This window comes from Notolabrus celidotus, chromosome 11 (assembly GCF_009762535.1).
Source record: "Notolabrus celidotus isolate fNotCel1 chromosome 11, fNotCel1.pri, whole genome shotgun sequence".
In the NCBI taxonomy this organism is placed as follows: Eukaryota; Metazoa; Chordata; class Actinopteri; order Labriformes; family Labridae; genus Notolabrus; species Notolabrus celidotus.
The window spans coordinates 17260493-17274296 of record NC_048282.1 but is presented as its reverse complement, the minus strand read 5'-3'; the positions used below and the strand labels follow the sequence as shown (position 1 = coordinate 17274296).

General features: G+C 39.3%; 1 protein-coding gene across 1 annotated transcript; it reads right to left on the bottom strand.

The window, feature by feature from the left end:
• Positions 1–305: 305 nt before the first annotated feature.
• On the bottom strand, positions 306–7414 carry gnat2 (guanine nucleotide binding protein (G protein), alpha transducing activity polypeptide 2). Its single transcript, XM_034695959.1, has 9 exons — positions 7118–7414; positions 3683–3725; positions 3054–3195; positions 2757–2914; positions 2506–2634; positions 2279–2408; positions 2033–2186; positions 1516–1728; positions 306–1125 (listed from the first exon to the last, which is right to left on the bottom strand). Exons 1-8 carry the CDS (start codon positions 7221–7223, stop codon positions 1538–1540), a joined length of 1053 nt encoding a protein of 350 aa, XP_034551850.1. The 5' UTR covers positions 7224–7414; the 3' UTR covers positions 306–1125; positions 1516–1537.
• Positions 7415–13804: the final 6390 nt, after the last annotated feature.

Genomic DNA, 13804 nt, shown 5'->3' with positions numbered 1-13804 from the left:
AACTCGAAGAATCTGTCCCTGCACAATCTTACAGTAAATCTTCTCGCACAGATTACCGCTTTAATTTGTTTTCGCTCTCTCAATTGGTTTATTGTTAATGAATTTCCATACGCTGCAGTTTCTTTACTGACTAGAAATGGGAACTTACATAACATCATCATTGTTCTACAAAAGTGACAGCCATAGGCCCTCCTTCAGTATTGACAGTCGTTTCTCTAATTTGATATACATTAGTCAGCGATTTTCAGTGCAGCTCTGCAGCAAAAAGACACACAGTGACACAAGTGAAGTTAATGCATCTTTATTTCATGCCTCTACATTTCATAAGAAAGGACAAAGTCGGTAGATTTTCATTCCCTTTTCATAATAAAGCAACATCCCGCTAGTTATACCCTTCTCTCGTATATTTCCATACACATTTATCTTTCAAAATATATTGAATTATCTACTCTTATGTACAAAGTTTCTCTACCATGTTTGACCTTTTGAAATATATTCATCACATTAAAATGTTAAGTGAGTTGAATACATTACAACTATATAGATTAGATACATTTACAATTTGGTTTGTAATCTGGATATACTGCAAGCACTGGGAATATCTTTGATATTTGCTCAGCAACTTTTTACAGTTTAAATATCAAGACCACAGAGACTAATGTACTCAAAAACGTAAGCAAGGTTGCAATGTTGCTATTCAAAATATTATTTTCCCCAGGATTTATGGTTTTAATTAATTTACAGAGCTTGGTTTTAATAGTAAATATAACTCACAACACAGCAGTCAATAGGTAGCAATGAGGATTGCTCGAGCAACTATTTCATCTTCAAACCTTCAAACCAGCAACAATCTGTACTTTAGAAAAAAACTGAAGAATCTTGTAGATCTGAGCTGAACATCCACAACAACAGCATGGTGACCTGATGGTTGTTTGAACCCAGCTGGGCGAGAGCTGTGTTGCAGAGATCTACTGTTGGAGATGGTGGTGTGCTAGGAGCAGTCGAGGACTGGGACTTGGCATGGACGTGATGGCAAGAACACAACAAACTGAGGATCCTCTGAGCTCCATCAGTACTCTCTCAGTTGATGCCAAAATGTGAGGGGTTAAGGTAGGAAAGGAAGGTCTGCAAAGTGGAGAAGAGTGGGAAAATGTCAGACTATGAATTGTGGTTTTTCTCTATTCTTTTAAAGTTAAACACACTTCTAACATTTTCACTATTTTCCTAAGAGGGAAGAGTTCATCTGGAATTTCAGGAGAGCTGATTCTAATCAAGATAAGACACAAAATGTTGTATTTTTCTTCTTATCATCTTACTGCCCCCCAATTCTCCCTGAGTTTCTTCATTCTCTGTTTGGTTTGAGTTTGTGTGAGCTCATGTTTTGGTCAGAAGCCGTTTCTTAGCAACACAGGATGGTCTAAATTAAATTGCGAGGGGTCTGCCTCATCTGGACCCTATTACCCTGCACCAACAAAGTCCCCGAGAGTTGTGTGTCATGTGGTCACCACCGCGTACCTCTTTTTCACTCTGGAGCTGCTTAGAAAAGACCGCAATCTTTAAGGTTTTCTTTGATGATGATGTCTGTCACGGCGTTGAACACAATCTCGACGTTCTTTGTGTCTGTGGCACAGGTCAAGTGGGAGTAGATTTCTTTCACACCCTTCTTCATGTTCAGCTCCAAGAACTGCGACTTGATGTAGTTGCTGGCGTCATCGTACGTGTTGGGGCCTGAAATAATTAGGGAGGAGAAGATAGGAGTCAATGCCACATAGCTGTTTATTTTATTGTTAAAAAAAAGAGTGCTCTGGTTGTAACATTAAGCCCTGTGCATCACTGCAGATGAGCTGGCATGATGAAAATTGAATTGAATCTCTTAATTTCATTGAGGGATACTGAGGCTCCCACTGGCTGCTGTTTAGGTACCAAAGACCTCTGCGGCATGGTTCTGTTTTTGCTACAAGAAAACCATAGTCCTGTCATAGTGCAGTTTGCTTCAGGTAGCCACTAAGAATTGTATCACTTGGTCCTATACCATCATAGTCAGGGAAGCAGATGCTCAGGTGGACTTTCTTGATCTTCTCCTCGAACAGATCCTTCTTGTTGAGGAAAAGCACGATGGAGGTCAGTGCGAAGAACCTGTGGTTGCAGATACTGTTGAATAGATGGAGGGACTCGTGCATGCGGTTCTGGAAAAGGCCACAGAGCAACAGGGTGAGATTATGGTCGGTATGTGTGTCATCTGGTGCTTTTTGGATGAGGTAGTGAAAGGTCCACTCACCACTTCATCGTCCTCTACCAGCACCATGTCATATGCACTGAGAGCTCCGCAGAAGATGATGCAGGTCACACCCTCGAAACAATGGATCCACTTCTTTCTCTCTGACCTCTGGCCACCCACGTCAAACATCCTGTTCATCAAACAGAGTCAGTCTCTTGTTTATCACAGCTCTTTAAGGTCTGTTTGCTGGTGTTAGACCTTGGTTCAGTTCCACCGCTCTGACTTACCTGAAGTGCAACTCCTTGCAGGAGAACTGTTCTTCGATGATACCAGTTGTTTTGACTCGAGATCGCAGCACATCCTGCTCGGTGGGGAGGTAGTCTGACTTGCAGATTCTGTCCATTTCATTAAGGTAGCTGAAGATGGGAGAAGCAGAACATCAAAAATCAGACCGGTCTGAAACACTGAGCTAGCTGAATCTTTAGTTTTACATATATTCCCTGTGTTGTTTCAGTCCCAGTTGTAGATGTGGACTTACTAGCCAGCAGAGTCGTTCAGTTGGTACTCAGCAGCTCTGTCGAAGCCGACCTGCACACCACTGTCTTTCCACAGCTTCAGGATGACATCAGACAGCTCAGCGGGCATTGTGCCTTCTTCAATGGAGTCTGACAAGTTCTGCAGCTTCTGTGCATCCTCCTGTGGTTTTATGCACACAAAACACCCATCAGCATCAAAACAGTGCTTGGAGTATGTATAGCATGATTTAATAACAGGGAGAATCAACTCCACAAGTCGGCTATGTCTGGTGAATTATTTTTCGAGAGTGATATGAGACCTGTGCAGAGGGTGCGCCAAAATCAATGCCCAGCATCTCCATGCCTCTGATGATGGCCAGAGCAGACTGCAGGATGTTGCCATAAATGATCGCTCGAAACTCCAATTGTTCCTCTTTTGTGTAACCACCTTGATGGAGAATCCTGCAGTGAAAAAAGGTGAGGGATGTCAGACAGTGCAATGTTATTCTCTGCTTCTGCTGGGTAATTTATATGTCACCGTTATAGTTGTGTACATTCTGTCAATTCAGGTAGAACAGGAATCCTAGGATCTTAGAACTACGCAACTACTGTTGTGGGTTTCCACAAATGTACTAAAATTTATTTGCTTGAACTAGTGGCCACAGCACCCTCCTGTGGTGGGTTTCTGAACTTGCTCAGCTCTCAATATCAGACTAACTGCACAAAACAAGTGCTGACAAATCAAAGTTAAGCGGATGTTTGCCCTGTTGACCTTTTGTAACAGGCTTCAGTGTAAGCGAAACAGACAGAGCTTTGGCCTGCTGGATCTACGCCTGACCGAAGAGATTAAAAGAAAAACCTCTGAGCTGCTCTCTGTTTGCTTTCCACTGCCATACAAGCTGTATGGATGGCACTATGGACTAACTCTAATGGTTATTTTGATACTTACTTCATCTGTTTTACAATGGTGCTTTTCCCTGATTCACCAGCACCTGGAAGAGAAGATAAAAGGTTACAACAACACCACAACCGATCATTCTCCTTGACATGCCACTGAGCAGAGAAACACTTCAAGGCATAACCAGACAAGTTGTGTCTTTATAATACATTAATTCAAAGGAATTGACTCAGAGTGAGGATCATTTGTTTGCGTAGTTTCAGGAGAATTTTGTAGTTTTGCAGCAGAAACAATAAAATCTCAATACAATTTCATGTGTACCAATTACACAACCAGAACAAAAAGTAGTACTTAACAAATGTCACTCAAACCTCTTGATGTAAATCATGACGAGGCTCTGTAATAAATCCATAGAGTATTACAATTATTTCTACATTTAATTGTATGCAAAGCAGAATATGTCTGCACCTGCTTGCAATATTTTCACTTAGCAATTGCAAAAATATTTGCATAATGCCATTACTTGAATACTTGTCATTTTAACACAAGTGCACATAGAGCTATGGCCCAGAAATAAGCACTGTTGCACAGGCAAATATATCAGCTAGATATATTCAACAAACATCAGCTAGAGTCATGAAAAATGTAGTTGAAGATGCACTTTTGGGATAAACAAGACAAGACAGTGTCTTGAAATTTTAATGTGTGCATTCATTTGTTAGTTTCAGCTGCTTTGTATGTAACATTATGTTCAATTTCTCTGAAGTCCTCTGGCTCTCAGTTTCACAGGAATACTTTTTCAGCTGTAATTAAGAACACTTAACCAGCCAATACCTCACTATAAAACTACAACACTTTAAATCGTCTCGCCATGCTCCTATCTTTCATCTTCCATGATCGATTCGTGTTCAGTTATCACTATTTGTTGCAAAGAAGGCCCTGTGTATTATAACGCCTGAGCTCCAGTGTGTTTACCGACATCTCCAATCTTTAGAAAATCAAGGTCTTACTCCATGTATGGAGGGTCATTTTAGTCTATCTGATTGAACATACTTTGTGCATTTCAAATGTCACTGTTGCATTCATTGGGCTGAAGAAAAGCCCACAGTCTTTGCAGCTCTATAAGCTAGCTCAGGTTAGAAAGCATTTATCCCATCATAGAGGAGACCAAGCTGGCCGTCCTGCGGTCACTGGAGCCACATTAAGCTCCATCTCAGACTTACTGCTGAGCATTTAAAGACATTACCAGATGTCATCCAGCCCTCTCAGGAGGAAACCACTAAATTTCCCCTGCTAGCGATCATTAGCAGGACAATAGCAGGTTTGTTTTTGCTAATTGGTGATGGGGTAGCAAAGGTGGCATTGTGACAGTATCAAAATTGCTTTTGGTAAGGAATGCCTTTATCCTCTGTGAATTCTGTTCCTCCTCGTGCTCATCAGTGACTTTGCCTCTATGTTTATAGGGACACTAAACATAGTCCTTAAAGGAGAGCTCAGTGTCCATGTTTATCCTGGACAGGATACCATGGATGCAGGATTTTAGAGAGGGTGAAACAGATATTTTCATGACTTAGCATGAGAGACTTTAAAATCAATGGCAGATACAGAATTGATCTGATTTCAGATGGTGTGAAGATTTCCTGCATGAGAAGTATGCAAAGCATCACAGTTAATGCAGTTTGAGTGTGCTGTCTTCTTTTTCCTGAGAGCTATTTGCTTGGATCGTATAGAGACTTTCAGAGGTAATCATTTTAACAGTTCCCTGTTAACTACCTTCAGATTCTTTTGCAATCTTTTTGGGTTAAACCTTGCCAATACTTATTTTTCTCTATCAGCTGAACACTGAGGTCAGGTGTAAACATGCTGAGCTCAAATAAAGCCTGCAAGCTCAGAGCTTTGTCAGCTTTGTCAATGTCCATCTGAGCCCACAAGATGGCACTCTCATTAATGTTTCAGTTCCCCAAAAACAGAAGTGACTCCTCTTCCTATCTAAGTACAGTACATGCGTATTTGAGTACATGTAAAGTGAATTCACAGACTGCTACTGAGGACTGGTGCAGTTTTAACAGATTTAGATTAGACTACAGCATGCATTGTAAAAAGGAAGGTCAAATCATTGTTACAATAGATGCTGGATGATTTTCATCAATCATTACTAGGGAAACACACAAATTACCGTGTTGTTAATTTTATTATTTTTTATATTACATGATTCCAAGTTTACTTTTTATTTAACATTTTCTGCTAGATTTTTGTCCAAAAGTAACTCCTATATTAGTCACTGTGAATATTTCTGTTCAAACATTGGCTGCAATAAAACACTTTTTATACTTTCTGTCAGGGTTGAGGGATCAACAAAGTCCTCACCAAGTGGATCTGCACTAAACCAGTTAGCTAATCGGATTGTCGTTTCACTGCTGTGCTGTGATTCATTTAGACCAAAGGCTACGAATATTTTAAGCACCAACGTCCTTCCACTGAAATTCAAAAGTCATTCTTAACTTTAAGACACAGCCAAAAAATATAAATACATTTTTTTCATCAGGTTTTCTAACATTGTATTTTTGTTCACTTACAAAGATTGACTACTAATCTTTTCAATGAGAAATTTTAAACTATGTAAATGTGTCACCAGTCTGGGAAACACTTTAAGTCAAACACTTAAGTATTTGTGCTACATGGTGTGCATAGGCAGAAAACACAAAAAACTTTTACTCATATTTCATTTGTGATATAGTTTCCAATATGTTGCATTATAAGTTCACTGTTTGAAATCTGTTTTCTCAACCTTTACAAACTTGTCTTTTATTATTTAGTGTCTAAACAGATCCCCGGACTGCAGATTTATCTCTCCTCTCTACCTCTGCAGCCTTTGCTTTACTCTTTAATTCCCTCTCAGCTTTAACAGTCGTCCATCTGTCTAATAAACTAATGCAAGGTCTTAACTTGAAACAAATCACCTGCACAGCCTGTAGATCCTTTGATTATGCCGTATCTTACATCTCACTCAGCAGACAAACTGGTGTGTCAGAGCCGTGTTAAAATCAAATCCTAGATCTAAACAAAGTGTTGCAAATAAAGTGGAATATCCACAATAACATGTTTTATTACATGATTTTAACTTAATATTCTGTTACATAACAGATATATTGAAACTTGGAGTCAGTTGTTTCTACTTTGGGGATAGATGAGAGTTAATTTTCCCAAATGACTGTTTTGTTTTTGTTTATCTTTTGATTAGAACTCCTCTATTTTGTCTGTGACACCTGTTGATTGTTGGCATACTACCAGACTTCTGCTCTACTCTGCAGACCTGAACCTGCACAGTAGGGCCTTGTACAATCAGGCAAAGAAAGTTCAAGTTTTTAAATTACTGCATCATTAAAAGTTAAAACCTGTCAATCAGCATTTTGCATTATCTGCAAGACTGGTCAAAAAAAAGAGAGGCACATTTGGTGCAACAAGACAATCCACAAGTCCACTTACCAAGCAGTAATAGCTTGACTGTTTTAGAGTCCTTATCAGCATCTTCTTGGAGTTGTTTTTCCAACTCCTTGGACTTTTTGTCCTCGGCGCTTGCTCCCGCACCCATGCTTTCTTCCTCCGCAAACTCAAGATCCTCAAGGATGGAAATTTTGACGGTTTCTCTGTGAGTAGCTGCAGAGAACTGGGTGCAACACTAATCGTGTTGGAAGGCGATTTCCTGGCGGAAGGGGATTGAGAGGGAGGTGCTTGAGCTTTGCTGGCTTCGTTGGCCTCTTTTCGATTAGATGATCAGATGCGACCCTCTCAAGGATCAAATCAATTCAGCAGCTCTGTTCAGCAGTGATCCACTCTTTAATTCCCTCTGCTTAAACCCCTGACTTAGGTGCCTCTTCCTGATTGGCCAGTCAATCCAATTAGCCTAATAAGGGCAATAGTGAATGATGTAAAGAAAGGGAGAAAATAAACACTCCCATACTTGGACTCCGGTAGAGTCATTGATATCATGAAAGGGGTTGAACCAATGAGATATATATTCTCGCACACAGACACAACATGTTTAAACTTTTAACTTGAGTTGAGAATGTTTGGAAATTTAAAATGATAGGGAGATTATACACCTTAAATGTAATACAAAACTTGGTACATAATACACATACCATTTTTGTAACCATTTAAACACTCTGTATTGTCAAACATCTGACTAGTGTCTAAGAGTTGTTCCATTTAAATAAAAGTGTGTTTTGGAGTCAGAGTATTCATCCACCCTGAATACTGTTGGACTCTTGACTTCAGTGTCAGTCACATGGACAGAGCAGGGAGGCAGGCATTAAGTTCTCATAAACTTCTTATAGTTAAGACGGCTAAATCCCAGGTGGTGTGGTGCCTGCTAAATAAAGCAACTGTCGCTGCGCTTTGCTGTTTGGTGGGCTCTCAGAGATAACATGACACAAATGTCTTTCCTTACTTACATAATCTACAGCAGCAGGTGCATGGGGTGGCAATGTAGTTGAAAAGATTCCAGAAACATTAATGTGTGTAAATAAGTATAAAGACAGTCAGCCCAGTGTTACTGACAGTAAGCAGGTTTTGTTTAGTAATGGATCAGATGATCTGTGAACGGGTCAGCCTGCAGGGTTGAAGGGTGGAGGTCAGTGGGCCTTGTCTTAAGGACTGTTTAGGTCCACTCCCTTGCGTGTTAAAGAACTTATAGTGGGATACTGTATCTGAGGTTACTAATTCAGTGAGAAGACAGAGAACCTCTGTTTATTTTGGCCCACAATGTGCGTCAGGGACATCCTGCGTCTTTGGTTTAGTTTAGTAACACCAGTATCCCAAAAAAGGATAAAGATGGATTTGCAAATTCTACATTTGGAGTTACTGTTGTCAAACAGAAGTTAAAACTGTCTACACCTTCTGTTAGATCATACTCACTAACAACATTGCATTTTTGATACTTGGTAAAAGCAGTTAACATTTTTTTGGTAGCTAAATGTATGAACCTTTATATTTAGGATCACAGTATCAAACTATCTATTTTCACCTCTGAATTAAATGAGAACACAATTCAGAGCCAGAAAATTGTAATTCTGGAAAATGGCATCTTGGTGGAACGGCAAAATGTTCCATGAAAACCATCTAAATCTTAGTATTTCAGTTTTAGTCAAAGTTCATGTAAAGCTGTGTATGTTCTATAAAGTTAGGCATAAGTAAATATTATTTGTAATCAATAAATGTGCTGACACAGGGAGAAAAAACTTCTTGAAGGTCAAGAGACACGTTTGTATTTTCAAAGTACTTACACGCCCATTCATACTGCACTGTTATACTGAACTCAAAGAGAACCCAGAAGTCCACAGCCCTCAATCTGTGGGATTATGGAATGTAAAGTTAAGCTGATGATAATAAGGCTCCAGCCTAAATAAGACAGATCAAGTTCTTTAAGGACTCACAAACCTGAAGTTTGATTCTACACAAAGCAAAACCCACTTCAATTTACTGTTATGGTCTTGTCTCCTGTCTTTAATCTGATTTAATTCATCTGGTGTTTTGGGGAATAACTCATCTATTTTTTGTTGTTTCAAGTAGATATTTCTGGCTTTTTCCTGTCTTTATTGAAAGCAGAGGATATTGGATATAGTAGGTAACTAGAAAGGGAGAGTGGGGATTGACATGTTGTAATAGGTCACAGGTCAGATTGGAGCCGGAAGCTGGGGCCACCGTACTTGCCCCCACGGTAACTCATCTGAAGCTTTGTCAACAATTAAAGCTGTCAGGTTCCTACACTATATATTTGGGTCTGAATGTGGTGTTGTTGATATTTTTTATCTCTGTCCATCTCTGTTTATACACCTCCATATATCCCCTTTCCAACCTAACACAGTTGAGGCAGGTGTCTGTGTAGTTCTTTCTAATTATATCAGAAATTAAATATGAGTTTGGTTCTGCTCCAGGTCTCTGCCTATTAAAAGGGAGTTTTCCTTGCTACTGTAACTAGCTAAATGCTGCAAAGTGCACTGCTAATTGTGAATTAAGACAAGATAACATTGAGTCTTGCCTGTAAATGGGACTGGATTTTATCCTATCATGACATTGTGTCTTTGTAAATAATATAACCTAGAGTACAGTCTAGACATTCTCTGTTTGTAGAGCGTCTTGATATAACATATGTTGTGAATTGGCGCTATATGAATAAAGACTGACTTAATAAAAGATCTGACTATCAAAAGTTTCTCCCTGACTCTGTTATGCTATCTCTCATTGATGGATTAATGTTGGGTCTGGGGAAATAAACAAAGAGTGCAGTGTTCACCTGCTCTAATTATACAGAGTCATGGCATCACTTTTGTCGTGATTTGGCATAATCATGATATGAATTCAGAGTGAGGACAGGAACAGAAAATTATAGGATAGTTTTAAAACCAGTTTCTGATCCTTTAGACTCTTTAGAATAACCTGATCATGACTGATAAGATCATCTCTTATTTGAGTTGACAGCAAGAGTTGATCCTGGTCAGTGTTCTGCAACAACATGCTGCAAAAACTGCTCTACTGGTATTTATCAGGAAAAGAGGAATTTATCAGGCTACTTTATGATTCATGCAGTTAGTAAAAAAAAATCTACTGATAATTACATTAGTCAGGGTTATATTTCTGTAATGTTTCATTGTATATTATGTCTAAATGCAGCAAATCAGCAGTAGGACAGCAGTAGTGTCTGTTGTGACTTCAGTTCTGGAGCCATATCCAGCAGCTACAATTTCACATAAGCAAGCAGAGACTGTTCATCTTTGCAACATGAGAGTTATAGATTTTTTGTAATTGCTTCTTGCACTCTTTGCATCGAATGTTCCCTATATATGTCTGACTTTCTCTGTAGGTTTATTGTGAGAGAAGCAGGTTTAGCAGAGCTTGGTCTGTCCTTCAGTCAGACAGTCCAAACACTGTCCACTGACGTCAGGGTCAAATAGGCTCAGCGAGCCGCTAAAGGATTGACAGACTGGGACCTCTGAGGCAGAAAAAATGTGACACGTGAATGAAGGTGATTAAATTATTTGAAAAGTTTTCACAGTGGCTTCAAATATGTCAAAACCCTCATTATAAAACATTTGTTTCCCTTTGGAAAAATGTACTCCATAGAATATTCAAGCTCAAAAAACCCTCACTTTTGCAAGATTAACTCCAGTCACAACTTCCGTATACACACTATATAATACCAGTGCATCAAAAAAGCACTTTCTCTTTTATATACAGCCTCTCACGGTGTCAGAGTTTAGCTCTGTCCTGTATGGAGCATTACACCCACGTCACTTTGCCTAAGCATGTAGTGCTAATTGCCTGGGGCAGGGTCCTTGAGGCCTAAATCCCTGAACGCTTCCAAGGAGGCTAATCGCGGTAGCACATCTAGTGATGGCGGCCAATCCCATTAGGGCGTTGGATGGCGTAGCCCTGCTTTGTGCTCAGTCCCTGCCTCTCTGATCTGTTGACGAGATTACCCGCAGAGCCTCAGATCAACCTGAGAGGCAGGGGCTTATCATGTCCACTTTTTGGGGTGGTGGGAGCAATTATGAAGAGTAGGAAGTTTGAATATGAAGAGCTTTTTTTTTATTAACTACCTACTACACATCTTTGTGCAGAGAGATATATAAAAACAAATGCATATTTCCTTTCCCACATTGTTTATCCAAATGGGTCAAGCTTGAGGCTCAGAAAATGTGCATCAGTAGAACAAAAAAGCTTGGTTTTCTTCATCACAGTGGGCTTCTACTCATTCATGACAATTGAAACAATACATAACAGTCATAAATACACAAGAATAAGTTGACTCCAGCTTTAACGTAGCATTTCAGTGAGAATGCATCTCTCTAAACAAACACAAATAATCAAAGTAGGCAGATAAATGAGACGGATAGTCAATATCTCTGTTGAATCAATCATATTCCACTCATAGCTCTGGTGAAATCCAAAGTGTATCCTCACATAGAGGTAATGTGTGTTTGACAGATAAATCCTCTTTACTTTCCTGAGTGTTATGTGTGCCGATGTTACTCCCTAAATCCTCTGCAGGCTCCATTACAGAAGGTTCCCAACCCCTGATGAGCTCATGTGGTTTAGTCTCCGAGCTTTTCTACAAGCCTGCAAAAATAAAAACGTGAACTCCCACTGATTAACCAGGAGGGAATCTGGGTAGCACCATACACACGGGGTGTTGTAATTCATTAACTCTTTCACAGAACATTATGATACTCTGAGTTAAACAAAGTTGATCATGAAGCATGTTCATCTGTGTATAATCATCCAATGTAAGTTGACCCATATTGTATATGAAAAAGACCCACACAGATTAATTTACAGACAAACTTGAGTCAATAACCTATACAGTATATGTAAAACTTTGTAACATATCAAAACACAGGGGTGGTATATGGGGCAGAATAGTTATGATGATTCTTTGGACCTTTGACTGACAGGAGCCCAAAAAAACATTTTTGCCTCACTTGGAAATGATAGGACAATGGGAAGAGCAGAAAACTGAGAAGGAGAGTGGGGAACGACATGCCTATAAGGGAATGCAGGTTTTAATCAACCCCAGGAGGCCAACTTAGGAGCTATAGCCTCTGTATATGATGCATGCAACTTATCCATTAGGCCAAGCTGGCACTCCATATATCAGCATTTGCAATAGTGAAGTGGTGGGGTACAATATATGTTTCAATTGGCCCAAAGTTTCCAGGTGGTTCCCCTGCAATAACAAAAATTGAAATATGCATTATATGTTTAACATTTTAACATGCATTGTAAGTGAAATAAAACATTGTTTTTTTATTTATATTTGCAGTTTCATTTTGGTGAAATTTGTGGGTAGAAATAAAACAGACTTCTCAAGACTCAGTTTACACATCTTACATTTAAATCCTGGGTCTAAATGTCTCTCCCCTTTCAGTTCTCAGTCCTCCTCCAGGTTCCTCCCACAATGTCTCAGTGAAGTCATTGCCTGTGTTTACGTCCCTTATGCGGAGTACACTCTTTTTGCACACTGCAGCCACGCAGCTTTTACAGTAACAACAAATGAACTCGATCCAAATTCTGTCCTTGAAACTGGCTCTATGTAGAAATGCGTCTCTGCCATTGGATGACACTGTGTGTCCAAGGTCAACATTTTCCTGCAGCTGAAGAGGGATTAACTACACACAGATTAACTTGAGAGGAAACAAGTGAAAAGAAGTCAGGCTGCAGGAGAGTGGACTTAAGGTGATTTTATTAATGGATACAGTACATCAGACTTTTAATCCTCATTCATCTGCTCACTGCTCTGTTGCTGTGTGAAACAGATACACTGACTGTCGTAAACTGAAATCATTTCACACACACAACCATCTCCACCAGCACTGCAGGGGAGAAGTTATCACATTACAAATCACTCTTCATCTTATGAGCCCATCCTGCAGAACATCAACATCTCTGGAGTCATCAACACAGTTCAATTTTGACCTACTAATTGTACTTTTTAAGATTTTGTATAAAAAATGTCTTGTCATTGTATCTGACAATCTCCAAGAAAAGATTATCCAACACCCTGCAGTTTCATAATGAGTCTCTGGTTGGAACATCTCAAGACACACCAATGTTTGTCTAATGTTGCCCATGGTATAGAAAGGTTTATTTATGTATTTCAGGCTTTAGAAACTGTGATGAGTGATCTATGTTTTTTTGAGATGAAGAATTGGTTACAGTATGCTTTTGGCTGGTTTAACATTTTCCCATTTCTTTTAGCAGGTGCAATGTAGGTCTTCTCTATAAAGACCATGTCTTATTTCTATGGACACAATTTACATTACTAATTACTCTTTAATTATTAATAGAACTTGAGGAAAAGTGTTAAAACTCACCCTTAAACTTTCATTTAGCAAATAAAATAACATTATTGTATTTTGTCTTCAATCTGCATAATATTCCAAACAAACACTTTTCTTAGGGTAAGATCAAAAACCTGCTTGTTTGTTGTATTCTGAACTTGTGCTACATTCATAATTTTGAGGCCCAAGGGTATGCTTTGCTTGACATTCATAATATATGAGTTGTATACTACAATGACAGTGATGACTGTAAGGTTAACATACTGCAGTTAAACCACAAGAGGGCACTGGCTGCTCAGTAAACACACCTCTCCTGCAGTGCTATTATTTGAAG